The 17,424-nt window shown below is 59.1% G+C and overlaps 2 protein-coding genes across 14 annotated transcripts in view; one reads left to right on the top strand and one right to left on the bottom strand.

Annotated features, from left to right (window-relative positions):
• Positions 1–296: 296 nt before the first annotated feature.
• On the bottom strand, positions 297–17,063 carry LPIN3 (lipin 3; the record flags this gene model as incomplete). 11 transcript variants are annotated; one of them, XM_080557626.1, is made up of 20 exons in its annotated part: positions 297–890; positions 1,168–1,271; positions 1,355–1,466; positions 1,782–1,934; positions 2,995–3,081; positions 3,228–3,376; positions 3,616–3,745; positions 4,032–4,093; positions 4,538–4,630; positions 4,979–5,048; positions 5,220–5,313; positions 5,393–5,562; positions 5,670–5,769; positions 6,638–7,046; positions 7,207–7,327; positions 7,675–7,782; positions 7,932–8,167; positions 8,897–8,992; positions 9,447–9,647; positions 16,908–17,063. In XM_080557626.1, 19 exons carry the CDS (start codon positions 9,636–9,638, stop codon positions 746–748), a joined length of 2,631 nt encoding a protein of 876 aa, XP_080413752.1. In that variant the 3' UTR covers positions 297–745. The 11 variants fall into 11 exon arrangements, with proteins under 11 accessions (XP_080413752.1, XP_080413754.1, XP_080413751.1 ...); XM_080557628.1 differs by having other exon boundaries at positions 9,447–9,641; positions 16,908–17,059; XM_080557625.1 differs by lacking the exon at positions 16,908–17,063 and adding an exon at positions 16,284–16,385.
• The window catches only part of ZHX3 (zinc fingers and homeoboxes 3), a 50,298-nt gene continuing 49,097 nt past the window's right edge, over positions 16,224–17,424 (top strand). The window contains exon 1 of one of the 3 annotated variants that reach the window (XM_080557634.1): positions 16,224–16,359. The gene's annotated coding sequence lies outside the window, so the exon portion shown is untranslated. Of the gene's footprint in view, positions 16,360–16,444; positions 16,580–17,424 lie in introns of those variants that run through there. The other 2 variants (XM_080557637.1, XM_080557635.1) reach the window with 2 other exon arrangements.

The following is a 17,424-nucleotide window of genomic DNA, read 5'->3' as shown; positions in this document are numbered from 1 at the left end:
CCAGTATCAAAATGACTTCTGTGGCTTCGGGGAAAAAAGTATAACACCAGCATTCTGTTAAGTTAAAACACTGAGGCTATTTAGAGAGGAAGAGAGGGCAGGCAGCCTAGCAGGAAGTGATTTACACTTGCACACAGCGGTCAGGGAAGAAGCTAGATGCCAAAGCAGAGGAAGGAGCCCAGCCGTGCTCCTGCCTGCCTTGAATTTCATGTAGGCCCTCCCGCAGGATAATTCCAGCCAGGATCATGAACAGACACCAAGCCTGGCTCCCACTCCTATGCATAGGGCTACAGTGATCAAGAGGCAGCCTGGATGCCTCTTATAAATGCCTTTATTATTAGTATTAGTGAAAAAGCACTCAAATGTCATTTTCCATCCACCTTTACAAGTTAAGCCACACAACAGCTTCACTCCACCAGCTACCAAGCTGCAGGTAGCAGTAGTCACACCAGAGGCTCATCAGTAAGTGACCCAGCTCCACCTTTAAGATAGAGCCAGGTTTTAAAGGTAATGAACATTAAGACACAGGCTTTACAGGAAGTTCAGTTTAGTAAATGGAGTTTCTGGTGGTCAGAGCTCCCTTTGTCCCACCCCTTGTGCACCTTGAGAAGGGGTGCTCCTGGTGCACAACACGACCTGATAATAGAAGTCCAAAACCTGGTATTACAAGTACAAGAGTCCTTCGCAGCAAACAAGGAGACATCTGTAACACTCAGTCCTGGCCCGGGACTCACAGGTGAGAGGGTCAGGAGAAGGCCTCCAAGTCCACAGCAGGCAGGGGAGGCCTCCAGTAGGCAAAGTGGCTGTACTCGGGGCACGCCAGAGCGATGCTCCCCCTCTGCCCCAGGGGGGGGAAGATCAGCTCCACCACCTCTGACAGCCGCTCATACCTACAGGGTTATGGAAGAAACTGCAGCAATAATGGGCAAAACAGCAGGGCTTGAAGCCATCTTATACAGAGCAGCCTTGCAACTAGGCCATTAAGGCTGCCGAGTTCACCCTAGTGTTACAGGGCACCCTAGTTGTGTGCTCAGCCACACAGCTGTGCCCCAGCACACCACCGCACAGGGCTCAGAGCCCCTCCTGCTCTAAACCAGGGGGGTAGGAAAGGAAACCAGCTCCCACGAGACAGGACCCAGAAGAGAGAGGAACAAGCAGGCCGCTTACGTTGACTTGTGGTTCCGCACGAGCCCCTGGACCAGCTCTCCCTTCGGGTTGACCACAAATATGCGACTCTCGGGCAGGCCCACTTGCCTGTATGCGTAGACGTCCTGCCAAGGGAGGGCAGCAAGGCGTGAGAGCTGCAGCAAGGTGCCGCCACCAGCCCGGCCGGAGGCCCCGGACACCCACTCACAGTGGCTCTGTTCCCAAAGGCCGCGTAGAAGGGCAGCTTCGTGGCAAACAGGTTTTGGATGTCTGTCAGGCAGGCGATCTTGAACACCTCTGGCTTCTTCTCGATCACCTCCCTGGAGTACAATGCATGTGCACAGAGGAGAGGTCAGAGTGGCACCCGCGGGGCAGGACTGCGCGCAGCCAGGCCCTGTGGGGGCTCAAAGAAGAGACTGGAAAGGCAGAAGGGATTTTGTGCCTCACCAAGAGCCTCACCACAGCGCTCGGGGAGGACAGGCAGTTCCCCTGCTGCCTCCCATGAGCAACACCCTGCACCGAGGAGGCAGGAAGCACTTTAAGGCTGCAGCAGCCCCCAGTGTTGAGATGGGTGTACAGGGGGGGGAATGCCACCCCCAGGGGTACAGCATGAGGAAGGAGGAAAGGACAGGTACCTGTGGAGAGCAGAGAAGAGGCTGCTGGGGGCAAGCAGGATGGGGCCTTTGGGGAGGGCACAGCCTTGCTCGTTGACCCATTTGAGGTAGCCTTTGGTGATGTGCGCCATGCCGATGGCCCTGGCTGAGCAGTAGAGGAACTTGTAGCCATTCCTAAAGAGAGCACAGGGAAACCCTCTGAGCTGTGCCCTGGGCACAGCACCCTCCTACCCCAAAGGGTGGAGGGGGAGGCTGAATACCTGGCCTGAGCCCACACCCTGCTCACCCCTTCAGCACCCAAGGTGCCTTCACAACTCCCTCACCCAGAGGAGATGCAGGCTGAGACTGACCCCCAGGGCAGGGGGAGCCATGTGCCCCCTGCCCAGCAGCAGGGCTGCCAGCTGCAAGGTGCCTCTGCTGCCCCACAGCTGCCTCCTGCCCTGCACGGAGCTCAGCCACTTGGACCAGGCCAGCAGATGACAGCACCTTCACTGCATCCCCCCCCCAGGCTCTGCAAGGGGTGTGGGGAGCTGGTCACAGCCCCCTGCCAAGCCACCAGCTCAGGCAGGGATGGCACTGAGCTCTTGCAGGAGGGGAGATGGTAAGAGATAGCTGAGAGGTGGAGATGAGCCATCTGCAGGCTCACACTGCCTCTTAGTGGCCACAGAGGCCAGGTGGCAGAGGCAGAGCTGGGACCTGCTGCCAGCCTCGGCCGGGTGCACCAGGGCAGCATTGCACCCCTGGGCAGGTCTGGCCCCTTGGGGGACAGGGCAAGCGACAGCTGGGTGCCTGTAAAGGCAACCAGCACCCATCCAAGGGGCTGGAAGTGCTAGGCACAGCTTTGTGCTGCTGTTGTACAGAGACCCAGAGGCACAGGGCTGCATGCGTGGCCTCCCAGCCACGTTTTTGTCAGGTTTCCTCATGGTTGCACCATCAGCTGCATCTCACTGGCAGAACCTCCACCACCATGCATTCCCAGTGCCTGGGGAAATGCCCCATGCCTACTTCAGACACCCACAGCACCCTCTAGTACATCTTTGCCCTCAGGGATTGCAACAAGAGAAGAGGACAGAGACACTTGGACCATGCCACAGTGCTGGTAACAGGGCAGGAGCTCAAGTGTCTGCAGTGAGAGCCTCCCTGTCATCTTCCTCCATCAGCCATACTGGCTCCCACTTGGTCTCTCCGTCACTCCCACTTCCTTTTGGGGTCTACTGGTTGATCTGATACTTACAGGTGGATTTTGTGGAAGAGCTTGGCTATCCCCTGATGAGTCCAGTCTTTCCCCAGATGCGGTAGGATGTGGCCAAGAGCATCCGACCTAAAAGAAAGGAGACCAGGTTAGGCTGATCCAACCTGGTGGGATCCAGAAGGCAATGGGGTTTGGGGTCCCTCCTGGCTGCTTGTGCAAGCCTTGGAAGGACACCTTCCCCTAACACGGCCCCGGGGAGGGAGAAGGGCCATTACTTGGTGATGGTGCCATCGATGTCAGAGATCACCACCTTGTCATCCCAGTTCCACAGGTAGATAGTGGCCTCACAGCGGCATGTGCCCTGGTACTGAGTTGTCACACTGAACGCCACCTCATTGGGGCCGTCCTGCAGGTTCAGCCTCCCCTGCAGCAAAGTGGAAACGAGCACGATACACCAGCACTGGGACATGCCAGACCAAGGCTTTCCACAGACCAGGACTAACGCCTGAGCAGCCCAGAGACCCCCAGCCCCTACACAGGAGCCACCCAGGGCAAAGTATTTGAATGCCCTAGAGAACCTTAAGGTCAGGAGTAGAGAAAACCCCACTCAGAGGTTGTCTCCTCCCTACACACAAGCAGACGATGAAGGAGGAGAGTACATACAATTTGTTCCGATGACAGCCTCAGGGATTTCTTGTAGGTTGGCAGAGATTTCTGTGCAGAGGTAGCTGTTGCTAGTGCATCCCCTGGGTGCAGGGGCTCCTCGTCACTGGAGGACCCCTCCTCCTCCTGCCTACACAAGGAAGGGAAGAGCACAGTACCTCCATTCTGCAGCTCACAGCTTTCGCTATGAGCATGAGAAGAGAACTGGAGGGGACCCAGGACAACCCACCCACCTGGCCATGGAGGAGCTTGGCTGGACAGAGGGTCAGCCTGAGTCTTAAAAGAGTTTTCTGTCCTCATATATGAGGCAGATTTGGGAACAACTGGTCATTTAGAAGAGATAAAAGCCCACAGACTCCTGAAGGTAGCCTGGGTGCTCCAGCTCAAGCCTCCTAGCAGGAGAGAGAGGCACTCACCTCTGCTGAGCAGACTTGGGCTGCAGTGTCCCCACATTAGCCTTCCCTGGCCTTGTCTGCTGCTGTGGGTGGAAAGGGACATCATTAACACCTTGGTGTCACAGGCAGGGCTGCTTCAGTGCCACTTGGAGCGGTGACACCAAAGCAGCAGTGGCAATGCATTCCCCTGCCCTCAAGGGGATGTTGTCCCATGGAAGAGGGGCTGCATCATGGTGGCAGACAGGGGCAGGGAGACCAAGCACACGTGGTGCCTGGGCTGTGGCATGAGGGGCACGTGGCAAGAGGCTTCACCACTGCCAGGTCTGTGCTACTGCATTACCAGGCGTTGTTCTGGCATTAAGAGACCTGAAGGGACAGCAGCCTTCCCAGGTCACTGCCATAAGGTCCCTCTGGCTGCTCTTATGCTCAGCCTCAGACCATGCTCCCCAAGACCCTGCTGCTCTCCTCCCCACCAGAACGGCCCCTATCCCCCGGGGGCATGCTGTCACAGCCAGCACTGCAAACACCTCCTCTGCTGGGAACTCTCGCCTCCTCCAGGAGAACCACCACCTGCTGCCTCTCTTGGGCATCTTCTCCTTCACCAGTCGGTCAATGGTGTGCTGTGAGTGTGGCAGAACACAGGAGGAAATCAGTCACCTGCAACCCCAGCCAGCTCTACCAAGCCCTAGAACAGACTTATGCAGCCCCAACCCTCCCGGACTGCTAGGAGGCCCAGCTCTGGCCAGCCCTTGCACAGACAGACATCAGAACAGGTCATTTTTGGTAAGGAAACCTCAGCTCTCCAGACTTCAGTGGTACCCATGCATCTAAAAGCCACCCATAGGTACCTCTGGGGAAAGGAGAGAAGCCCAGCTCTGCCCCAGCCTGGCAGCTTGGCCTCTTGCAGCCCCTCTGTGCATTTGAGCCCTGCTGAGAAGGGCAAGCAGTAGATGTGTCATGCCACTGACCTCAGGAATGTTCCTCTGGAAAGCCTGCAGGGACAGGACCATGGGAGCAGCCACTGCCCAGTTGTAATACCTAGAAGAAACAAGAGGGATGGGAATATCACCACTTCTTGAAGCTGCGAGGGCTGTTTCCAGGTCACCATTCTGCAGCATGGTCAGAAAGCCCTCACCCACTGCCTAGGATGGAGTCACTGTCCTACCGGGGGTTCCTGTAGGGACAAAGCTAGAAGAGCCGGCCACTCACTTCTTGTTGATCAGGATCACCAGGTTGGGGTCATCAAGGAGCCCTGGATTCTCAGCAAACTCCTGGTAGGAGATGATGTGCTCCATGAACTTCTCTGGCGGGACAGAGGCTGTCATACCACTGGCATACAGGATGGGTTTCAGGACAGCAGACTCCCTTCCCCTCACACCTACCACGAGAAATCTGCCTGCTGCCCCCAAGGCCTCCACACAGTGACAGAGCAATTGCAGGCATCACATCAGAGCCAGACTCCATGGGGCTTTCAGCAGGTACATCTGACAGCAGCTGGACACAGGAAGGGATGCTAGGGTCTGCGACAGGCTTTGAAGTTTGCTCCACCTCACTGTCAGCAAGAGAAGGAACAGCAGCAACATCAGGCAATAGCTTTAGACGTGCCCCTGGTGTAAGGGCTCAAGGAGGTCTGAGCTTGCTCACTGGGGCCCCCCATACCTCCTGGGGAAATAGAGAGCCACCTGCTCCTCATCCAGGTTAGAGAGGTCTTCAAGGTAAACATCAGTAGGACCCAGGTGAGGGCTTCTTTTGATGGATCCTCAATGCACAGAGGGAAAGGAAGATACAGAGATGGCTTGGAAAGTAATTTGGCTAATTCATCAAGAAAGCTAACAGCATTTCCCCTCACTCTACACCCTACAGATTTTATGACTATCAACATACAAAGAAAGCTTTTCAAGTAGGCAAAGAAATGTATTCTGTCTTAAATCAACAGCAGCAGAAGTACATCAAGATACTTTCACTGACATGAGATCACTTGTAAGAAGGACACAGTAAAGTCCTACCTATGTTATGCTACAACAGCCTGAAGGTGACGTTTGAAATTAACACCATACAAGATAACAGAAACACAGAATCATCTAGGTTAGAAGAGACCTCCAAGATCATAACATTGTGATCTTCCTCTTTGTACAAGAAGGAATCCAAAATATCACTTCAGAGATTTTTTTCCTGAATTTATGCTGGCTGGAGAAGTAAGGCTGGTTAGGACAGGTAACAAAGCCCTTAATACAGCACCAAGGGAGACATACATGCTTTGTTCTGGGTAATTTTCTACCTGACTTGGCATGCTTAGGAAGAAGATGCAGGCCACGAGCTGCCAGACAATTCAAGTTCAGGGACAGTCTACATTGCTGAGAAGCCTAAGCCTGCACAAAAGCAGACGTCTGAGGATGGACTTCAGGAAACTAGGCAAGAAAGTCTAGGGTCACCAAAAGGTAGGAAATCAGAAAATGTCTTCTCAAAGCAAAGGAGCTGGTGGCATGTGGAGCAAAGCAAACATGTCACACCTCAAATATCCAGGACAGTCAAGGGGTTATGCTGAACCAAGAACCCAGCCCCTCTCCAAGTCCAGCTCTGTCCATGGGCTCAGACACCGCTCCCAGCAGCACCAGTCATCTGCTCACCTTGTCTCTGCTGGGGTTCACAGCTCTCCAAGCCCACCTGGCTCAGGACAGCAGCTCCCTCAGAGGACTCCACATCTGGCTGAGCTCTCAGCACAACCCTCTCACCTCCCTTCTGCTCCTCTTGTGGGGCTGAGGTGGCACCTGATGAGCTCTCTGCCCCCATGGCACTGGGGTTATCCATCAGTCCAGGGGGGCCGTTGCCTTCCTCAGGCATGAGTGTTGGCTCATCAGCCAGCACTGCAGAGGAACAAGGTGGGTCCTGAGGTCCTGCTGGGCATGGACCTCCTCCCAGACCTTCAGAGATGGCAAGAAAATGGGTTCTCTCATCCACTGGCACTGGTGTCACAGAGCCAGTGGTTGCTGCAGTCTTTGTGGACTTGGCTGGTTCGACCCGTTCTGATTTATTCACCTCAAAAAGAGAAGAACAGGTCTGAGGATGGGACGTTTCTCAAAGCATCAGGGAGAAGAGGGCCAGCCCTCTGAGGCTGCCTGGCCCCAGCCTTCTCCACTTACCCCAGGAGCTTCAGACCCCCTCCCACTGCCCACTGGAGGGGCACCAGAGCACTCACCTCAGGGAGCCGTCCCCAGGCCCACTGCATGTGGGATTCAGCCCCTAGGGCAAAACTCTCCTGTGGCCCAACCTCCAGCTCGGAGTCACTTCTGGGAGAAGACAGATGGCTCGGGGCTGGGCTACAAGAAGAGAAGGCAATATTGGGCCTGCTCCACCTTATATAGCCCCATGCTTTCCTGTCAACTGCAAAGATATTTAGGGCCAAAAGCTCTGTAAGGCTGGTTTCCCAGAGAGTCAGTTCTGCCCCATAAAACTACCATTTGCCAGGACTGATGGGAAGCTGAGGTCCAAGAAATGAAAGTGCTTCAGCCCTGAGCTTTTCCACAGCCACACCTTATCAGCCAGGAAGGCTGCTGCCTTCTCCTGACACCCCCGGGTCCTTTCTCCCGACCACCTGCCCCAGCCATGAGGCACACCTCTCTGCTCCCACCAAAGGGGTGCAGACCACCTTGGACCCATCCTTTACCTGTCCATGGAGGCTAGCTCCCCATCAGAGTAGGGGTGGACCTCCTGCACCTGCAGTGACCCGGTTTCTTCTTCGGGGAGATCAGTGAAGGAAAAATACACTGGATCACTGGAAAGAAAGCAGGAGTATATAGTTACACTACTCTCAAGAGCCAGCTTCCTCTGCTGGAAAGCTGGCAATATCCAAATTTGCCATTTCCAGGACTGCTGGGCACCCCCAGGGGGCCTACAGGCCTGGCCCCAGCCCCAGCAGCTCACTCGGGGCCTGGCAGCTTGAGCAGCTCCTCTACAGACACCTCGCCCCTGGCCTCCTCGCAGCCTCCCGGTGCGGGGCCCGTCACCTCCTTCCTCCTGGGCTTCCTCCTGTGCCGCCTCCTCCTGCGCAGGGCCACCTCAGCGCTCGGGGCCTCCTGGCCATGAGAGGGTTGAGCGGCGCTCTCTGGGCTCTCCTCCGTGGGGATGGGAGACGTGCAGAGGCGGGATGGGATGCTCCTCTGGAACAGGGATGGGCAGAGGCCATCAGCTCCCTCCTTTCCAGGCTGGCAGCCCATCCAAGCCCTATCCAAGATGTTCCACAATCACAGCACCACTGAGCTCTGCCCCTGGGGGTAGTTGTGTCTAGGCCTACAAGGAAGGTTTTGTGCATGCGACATGCAAATAAAAACAGAGCTATGCAGCCACAAGTTAAAGACATCCTTAATAAGGGCAAGGGGATGCAGGCAGGAGATGGCACCACAAGACCAGAATTATGAAGGGTGTAGATGGGATTTGTTTCTAGTGCCTTCTCCCTGCTCTCAAAAGCAGCCCAAGCCAGCAGCAGCCACAAGTCATCCTGGTAGGGAGTTGGCTGAGATTTCCAGAAGCCACAACTGATCTCACCCTGCTCACCAGTGGAGCAGACAGCCTGCCACAACATCTGGCTCACTTCCACCCTGTCACAAGATCCCTCAAGAGCCCAAGCTCAAGATACCTGCCAGGCTGGCCAGGAGCCATGCCCGGGGAGGAAGGCCTGTCTGGGATGGGGATATTTGGTCTAACGCTCGCTCAGGGTGCTTCACGCTGGTAAGATCCCTTGAGCAGGAACCTTTCTGGGCACACAGAACAGGGACTAATGCAGCCACCCCAGGGAAGGGCAGCAGTCCAAGCCTGGTCCTTCCACCTAAGCCCTTGTGACCACCTGGAAGTGAGGGGACACAGAGCAGCAGCTCCTCTTCATCACCGACCTCATTCTCCTCAGACTCCTGGACAAAGAAGGCCTCGCCATTGTCACCCAGCTTCATGTGCAGGTCCACAGGCTCCCCATTGATTTCGATGTCAACCTAGCATGGGGCAGAAGGTGTCTGTCCACCTGAACGCGCTCACCCATCAGGGCACAGCAAGGCACTTCCCCAGGGAGGTGACGGGTTGCGGATGCTCAGGGGACTGACAGCCACCTGGCCTTTGGGACCAGGAACCTCTCCCCTAGGAAAATCCTAGGGAGCACTACCCCTTTTGAAAGGGGCTAGGTTCCATTCAGGGGCATCCCCTCCAGAAAATAGCGAGAACGCCTTTAGACAAGGCTACCCTTCCTCAAACAAGGTTCTTCCATAACCCAAGGTGGGGGACACTGAGGGCACTACTCAGATCCTGGATCTAGAGACACCAGAAAGAAACCTCAGTCCTTCCCCATACACACAAGAAGCTGTGACAGGGGAAAAGACCCAGCTCCCTGAACACCAGAGGAGGGAACCCAAGGGCACCAGCACGCATCCTGCCAGGGCCAGCACCACTTACCACCTTCTCCTTGGAGCGCAGCACACCCAGCTTCCCGAAGCGCACGTGGAAAGGGGAGCACTGGAAGGAGTTATCGGGCTGCCTCACCACGATCACATCGATGCAGCCCGTCAGGGTGGCAGGGTTCAGCCCCCGGTACAGCTCCTTCACGGTGACGAAGACAGTCTCAGCAAGCTGCCCCACGTAGTTCATTGTCTGGGACTGCAAGGCAGAGACAGGAACAGGCTCAGGTGGGAGGAAAGGGCTCCGGCAGCTAGGTGTGAGCTTGCTGTAGGAGAGCTGACCCACAGCTGCAAGCACAGCCCCATCAAGGGGACAGGTCCCTATCAAGGGGACAGGTCAGCATCCAGGGAAACCAAGGCAAAAATACAAAGGGCCTTGATGGAGGCCAGCCAGGGACTGAGCACCAGAGAACAGGGCAGAAGCTGAGCATTAACCATTGCATCCAGCGTGGAGGAGAGATTTCCTTGCCATTAGGACACCACCACATTTGTCACTTGCAAGAGCAAATACTACTTTGAGGCAACACCTTGCCATCAAGCTGTTACCATACAAGTTTGCTTGGAGGGAGTCCTCCTGCCCTGGGCTGGCCTTAGAAGCTCAGGGCAGAGAGGTGAGAAGCGCAAGGAGCTGCTACGTACACCACATGCTCACTTCTATCAAAGCCACTTTCCTCACTCAGAAGTATACATTTAAGTCTCACCAAAACAGGCAGACAAAGCCCTCGCTAAGACCAGAGCTCCCCAGTCCTCACACCTTGCCGCTGCTGCCATCGCCCAGCTTCCCAGGGAGCCCCTGCCCAGGGGCTGCACTGCCTGGAGCCACAGGCCGGCGGAGGACACCCAGGCAGCTCTGCAACACCATTTTCATGGGCTCTGAGGTTGCATGGCTTCTGTTTTTTTGTTAGTAAAAACACATGGAAGGAAAATTTTGCCTGCTGCATGGTCATCATCTCATCTGCTCATACCCACAGCAGAAGCGAACCCCCCTCTGCCATACTCAAGCAGGCACGTGGAAGAGATGCATGCCTGCAAAGCTGGAGTTTGCATGGTCCATGCTGGGGATCACAGAACAACACACGTACAGCAGGCTTTTGCACCCCACCTCACCCCGAGGAGAGGAGGGCGCACAGGACAGCCACCCCAGAAGGACCACAGAGACCCAAAGGAAACCTCTTGCTTCACCAGCAGGGCCAGCCCACGGCACAGCACCCACAAGGGCTCTCAGCACAGCCCCCGGAGCACACCCAGCAAGTGCTGGCTCCTCAACCAGAGGGACGAGCCCTCTGTCCCCACGTGTACCCAGCCTCTTTGATCTGCCCTGCAGCAGCTCAGCCCTGTCCTGTTCGCAGACATCCCTGCAGGAGGGGACTACATGTCTCCTCCCCTGACTGCTAGGAATAAACCAAAGCCCAGATGCCCCCCAGGGCAGCAGGAAAGCACTGGCTGGCTCCAGAAGCATCAGTGCCTCTGTCAGCATCGGTGCCTCCGTCAGCTCTGCTCCCAGCCCTGATGGCACTGAGCTGCTGAGCCCAGCTTCCCCAGGGCAGGCAGCCCTCCCTGCTGCATCACAGCACACAGCAGGGATCAGGAGGGAGCTCTTTGTGGCAGCAGAGGGGATTTCTGGAGACAAGGAGCCTCTGTTCAGCCACAGTGCTCCCAGGGGATGCACGTTGAGACAGACCTGAAGGACGCACAGGGAAATGCTCAGGCAGATAAACACATACAGCCCACGGGGGCTGGGATGGGAAAGAGCCCCTGTGAACAGGCCCATGCTGTGAAGCATCGCATGCCACGGCCACATCCCCTTTGCAGAGCCAGCATCTCCTCCACAGGGCTTTGTGCCCCTCCACAGGGCAGGACAGCACTCATCTGGGGCCAGATCAGGGTTTTGTGCCCAACAAGGTGGGCAAACAGAGCGGGGGAGCTGGGGGGGTCTTGGTGGTAAAGGGCACTTCGGTCTCTCCAGGTGAATTTCCGCGGGGGCCTGCCCTGGGTGCACAGCTGTCCCCTGCCCAGCTCTCTGCCCACACACTGCTGGGACCTGCACAGGGTCAGAGCTCGGAGCAGTGGGAAGAGGATGGCTTCGGGGCCGTTTTCAGCTTGCTGAAGTTAACACTCTGGGGGCTTCACCCAGAAGAGCAGAAGGCAGAGAAGAGAGGCTGGGATTTCTCACAGCCCTCTGCCCAGCAATAGACAGAGCAGGTCCACCACAAAGATAGAGAAAGTTATGATGTGGAAAGAGATAACGGGTGGACAAGCCAGGAGAAAGGGTTTTGAGGACACCAAGCCACAGACAACAAGTAAACCCTACAGTAGGAGGGGGCTCCCCCACTCCCAAAAAGAGCAGGGCCACAGCCCCGCACCATACAGCTCCTGCAGAGGGGACAGCCCCCCCAGGGGGTGACATGCCACAGCCCACCCTGCCGGCTGAGGACCCCCGGAGCACCCCAGGCCCCTCACCACCTGGCTCTGCTCCAAGCAGCAGCCCCCCTGTCCCTGCCTGTCCCCAGCACCAGGCAGGTGGCACAGGGACAGCTGTCCCACAGCTGACGCACCCCATAAGGAGCGGCACCTTCCCCCTGCTCCCCATCCATCACGCAGCTACAAGCCACCCAGAACCTTCCCCTTACCTTAACCAGGCACCTCAGCACCCTCTCAACTTTGGGGCAAACCGACCAGAACCCCCCGGAGCTGCTCTGCACCACCTGCAGCACCCAGCTCCGCAGCTCCTCCTCTCCCCACCACTTCCTTCCTCTCACCTGAGCCAGGGGAGGGCCCCAGCTCCCAAACAGCACCCAGCCCCTGCCGCAGGCCTCCTGCTGAGCCTGTGAGGGCTCCCGGGAGGCTTTGAGGGTGGATCTGGAGACGGGGAGCAGCTGCGTGTCGTTGCAGCCGGCTGGTTTGCTCCGGCTGCCTTTCACTGGCGGAGACCTGTTCCTCCATCCTTCCCCAGCCGGCATCCCGCGAGGCTGCTGCAGCCTGACCCCGGGGCTGGTGTTTCCCAGGAACGTCCTTATTTCGTTTTCTGGACCAGATCTCCAAGCGTTTAACCCCTTGGGGCATGAACTGGATGAAGCCCCAGCTCTCAAGACCCTGGCAAAGACTGAGCGAGCCCTTTGGAAAAGGCACACAGAGGCTGCGTGTGCGGTGCTTGGAAAAAAAATATAAGAAAATATAAAAACTATAGAAGAACAACTGGGCTGTGGTCTAGGAGGAAGGTGGGCTGCTAGCGGGGAGGAATAAACCTTCACTAGATTCTAGTGTGGGGGAGATTTAGAGGGAGTACATTTAGCTGTTCCCAGTAAACTGGGAGAGTGGATTTTGGCGAGATGTTTCCCCACAAAACCTCGGACTGACATCAGGCCAAAAGCTTCCAAGGGAAGACTGCCTGACCTAGGGTTGTATGCCCCAAGCCAGAGCCATCCTGAGCCCAGCCTCCTGCTCCTGCAGGGCTCAGCCCCTCCTGCAAGGGCTCTTGGATGCCTTGAGTCTGGGGAGATGCAAACACGTGCTTGGCTCGCTTATTTCAAGCTCCCTATCCTGCCCTGCTCTTTGCAAAAAGAGCAGAGGGGGGGGGGATTTTTCCAAGCTCTCTAAGTCTTGCTAAACAAATCCCCCCCCGGAGAAGTTAAAGGAGCTTCGAGGGCTGAGGATGTGCTCCAGGTAACAGAGGGGATGGAAACGTGCAGCAGGCTGTTAGCTCTCAGCTGCGGAGACGTGGGGAGGCTCCGGCCGCGTCCCTGCTGCGAGGCAGCTGCCTGCCCTGCTGGCAGCACACCCGAAAATCTCCCGCGGACCCGGTGCTGTCAGCATGGGAGCCACCCGCCGTGGCCAGCACCCTTGGGAGATGCACCCCTGCCAGGGGCAGGAACTGGCAGCGATTTGCAGCAGCGCGGGAATGCCTTTTCAGAAGAGGGCAGCATTTCTTTGTCAGCCAGCTGAATGCATCCTTGGGCGAGCCCAGAGAAGGCGGGCAGAGCGAGCAGGAGCACACAAGCAGCGCAGCCTTGCTCTGGCTCCAAGCCCCCATCCTCTGGGCACTGGGGTAAGCAGCTGGGACTCCGGCACCCTACAGAAGCAGCTCCCACCCCTTACCTGCTCCAGGCCTCCTGGCTCGGCTGTCTCTCCCCCGACTCCCAAAGCACCAGGTTTGCTCCCCGACGCCGCAGCTCTCCCAGCACAGCGGTGCCTGGGCACCGCCGCGCACCCAGAGCATCCCCGCGGTACCCACGGCTCCCCCTCGCCCAGCCGCTGCGTCATGCCTGTGCTGTGGAGCTCCTGGCCTTCTCATTGCCCTGGTCGCTTTCTACAAAGCCATAGGGTTAATCTTGGTCCTTGCCCGCTGCCTCTGAACCACAAGGCATGTTCTTTTCATAATCTGTCTCTGTTGTTTTTTTTGGGGGGGAAGGCAAGCCCGGCAGATCCATCGCTCCCTGGGCACCCCAAGTTCTCTGCATCCTCCCACCTGGAGAGGTCCAGCAGGGAGAGGTTTGTTCTCCCCTTTTGGGACCTCCACAACCCGCAGATGTTTGCAACGAGCTTTTCATAACAAGATGGCTCTTTCCTATTAGTCAACTGAAATGCGGTGCCCCCTGCTCCCTGTGTTCCAGTGCAAAGCGAAGCTCACATGCGTGTCCGTCTTGGCAGCTTGCTTCTTGCATCCCTGGCGTTCCTTGGCCGTCTCAGATTGCAGCTTCCCCTGGCACGGGATGGCTGCGCTCAGGTCCCTTGGCATGGCTGCGAGCGCTGTGCCTCTGCTGGCTGGCAGCTGCATCCCCAAGGAAACCTGCCACCATCTCCTCGGCTGTCTGGAGCAGCCACAGAGCCTCCTCAATTTCCCTCTGCCCCAGAAAAAACACCTCCTGCGTCCAGCCGGTGGGTGAAAGGGGGGACGCGCCGTGTCAGTGAGGGGCTGTTCCCCCCCCTCTTTGTATTTCGACAGCTGCTGCAGGAAAGCCGGGAGGCAGCCAGCTCTGAGGATGCCTCCAAGGTGGGGCTGGTGTCAGTTCTGCCTCCTCCCTCAGCCATCCCATTATTTCTCCTGGTTGTTCCCAGCTGTTCGAGCTTGTCTCTGAGCAGCCTGGCAGCCCCTCGGGACGCTTTGCCTCTGAACCCTCCTCGCTGCTTGGTCCTTTGCGGGCCTGGGGTGGAACATCTGGAGGAAGGCTGGATGCAAGCGGGAAGCCGGCTGGCTGGGACCGACACAGCTCGGCTCGCCAGGGGCACTGCAGCGGAGCAAGGATTCATCCAGGGTGGGAGGGGAGAGCTGAGCTTTGCCTGTCAGGAGGCTGTGACCGCTTACGGTGATGGTCAGGGGCTATGGCAAGGCCAGGGGGCTCCAGCACCCAGCTGTAATTCAGGACACGGCAATGGTGAGCAGCAACACGGCGCCCCAAAGCCGGGCAGGGATGTTCCCCTGCAAGGCTGGTGGGGCTGGGGAGTCCTCACCAGGGCCGGAGGCTTGGATGCAAAAAGCCCTTCCCAAGCCCTGCATCGCTGTCCCTGATCCTCGCAGGGGGAAGCAGCCTTTTGAAAGCAGGGAGAGCGCCCGGCAGCACGGTGCTTCCTGCCTCGCTCAGCTGGCCGCTCTGATTTCCTTCCCCGGCTCAACAAAGAGCTGCGCGGGCTGGTGAAAGGGGTGATTCAGCAAAAGAGGACGCGGGGAGCGAGGCAGGAACGCCGTCAGCGCAGCTGGACAGGGTGAGCTTCCCATCCAGCAAAAGCAAAAGCAAAAGGCAGCAAGGCTCAGGTGTCCCGCTAGCTCGGGGAGGTTCTGGAGCCAGGAATGCAACAGCAAAACGCAGGGTGGGTTGGTTTTTTTTTTTTTTTTTCTCTTTTCCATTACCAGAAAGATCAGGTCAGACTGGCGTGGCATGTGACGGAGTGGGTGGAAAGCCATTTTGCCCCGAGAGGAAGAAATGCCATCCCCAGTCGCCAACTGCAAGCATCGGAAAAGCCTGAATTCTGGCCACGGGACCGGCTGAAAACCGCCCGTCCTGCTCCATAAACCCGCTCCGCCGATCTGGATCTGATCTCCCACTTTCTGACCTGCTGAAAGTTCGCGTTCCTGCCCCGAACACAAAGGGCTCGAGCCCCCTCGGGAAGAAAAACCGGAGCGCGGCAGCTCCCGCAGGCGGGGGCCGCCGGGGGCCGGGGCTGTCGGGGGACGCGGGGCACCCTAGGGAAGGGGGCGAGGAGGGAAGCCCCCAGCCCGCGGCTGCCCGGGAGCCCCAAGCTCCCCGCCCCGGCCGCGCGGCTCTGGGTGTGCGGCACGGCCCCGCACGGCCCCCGCGGAGCTTCGCCACCAGCTTGGAGCCCAGCAAGAAGGGGAGCGAAGCGCGCGCGCGCCTCGGGGCAGCTGGAAACCCTTCCACCCCGTGCTCCGAAGCCGCTGTCTTTATTTCGAGCCGCGGGACGCTTCCGAGCCACGCTTAGATCAAAAAATCACCTAAATAAATAAATAAATAAATAAATAAATAAATAAATAAATAAATAAATAAATAAATAAATAAATAAATAAATAAGGCGGGGAGCCGGGGCCCTGCCCGCTCCCTGAGCCGCCCGTAACGCGCAGCCCCCGAGGCGCTGCCCCAGCCCCGGGAGCGCGCCCCGCGGCTGCCGGCCCCCCGGGGGCGCGCGCCCGGCCCCCCGCGGCCGCCCCGCTCTGACACGGACGCGCGCCCCCGCTGCCGAGCCGCGCGCGCGCGCCGCCGCGGTGACGTCACCCCCCCCCCCCAAGCCGCACACGCTCCCCCCCCCCCCCCCCCGCCTCCCTCCCGCCCTCCCCCGGCGCTGATGCCGCTGTGTGTCGCGCCCGCCCGCCCCGCGCTCATGCCTGCGCTCGGCGGCGGCGCCCGCCCGCCCCGCTCAGCCGCCGGGGCCGGTGCCGGTGCCGGGGCCCTCGGCCGGGGGTGAGTGCCTGGGGGAGGGAAGGAGGAGGGGAGCGGGGGAGGGTCCGGGGCCGCCGCCGCCTCCCCTCGGTGCCCGCCTCCTCCCCGCCGTCCCCAGCCGGGCGGCCCCGGCAGGTGAGGGAGGGCGGGCGGGGGGGCCGGGGCTGCCCGGTTCGGGGGGCGCCGGGGGCAGCGGGGCCGCCCCGGCGGGAGGGAGGCGGTGCCCGGCCGCTTTCGGCAGGTAGGAGCCGAGCCGCGGGGAGGGGGCTTCAGCCTGCGGCCCCTGGGCTGGGGGGGGCTGAGCGGGGGCTGCCGCCGCCGGGGGGGCTCCGTGTGCCCTGTGCGCGGGGCGGCCGAGGGGCTGGGGCGGGGGTCCCGGGGGGGTGGGGGCCCAGGGGTGCTCGTCCTGGGGGTGCCCCCCCCCCCCCCGCCGGGAGCGCCCGGCCCCCCGAGCCCCGTCCTGGGCGCCCCGCGGGGTGCTGCGCGCCAGCCCCGGGTGCCCGGAGGAGGGCTGTGAGCCCCTGCGGGACGGGGGGCTTGGGGGGGGCGAGCTGCGTCCCGCGGGGTACCTGCAGGGCTCCGTGCCGGCCCTCCTTCGGCTGCCAGCCCCCGAGGAGCCTTCAGCCCCCCGCGGGCACCCTCCTCGTCCCGGCCCAGCTGCTGGCCCCCGCCGCCGGCTCCCCGAGGGGGGCGAATCTCCGCGGGTGCGGAGCCAGGAGTGCGCTTCGCTGTCCGGAGCGGCTTACTCCCAACCGATCGCTCTTTAAGGGCTGAGGAGGGGGAAGAGGAAAAGAAAACTAACGCAGAACGCCAGATGAGAGGCAAACAAATCAAAGCGAGCCTCCTATTTACTGCTGGGGGAAGCTGCAATTTACTGATAACTCCGGTTAGCCGGGCTGGGACTGTGACCTCGGCGTGTTTTACAGCTCTGGATCCGCAGCTCGGCGGAGGCAGCAGGCTGCTTCGGCCCCTTTATTGTTTCCTCCTAACTCGTCGCAGTAACGTGCGGCACAGTAATGCCCGCACGGTCTTTGGGCCCTGACCCACCTCTGGGGGTGGCGAAGAGGAGGCCGTGGGGCTGCGTTT

This window comes from Anser brachyrhynchus (assembly GCF_964034855.1).
Source record: "Anser brachyrhynchus genome assembly, chromosome: 16".
NCBI classification, from domain to species: domain Eukaryota; kingdom Metazoa; phylum Chordata; class Aves; order Anseriformes; family Anatidae; genus Anser; species Anser brachyrhynchus.
Note: the sequence above shows the minus strand (reverse complement) of the source record. Positions and strands in the feature narration are given on the sequence as shown.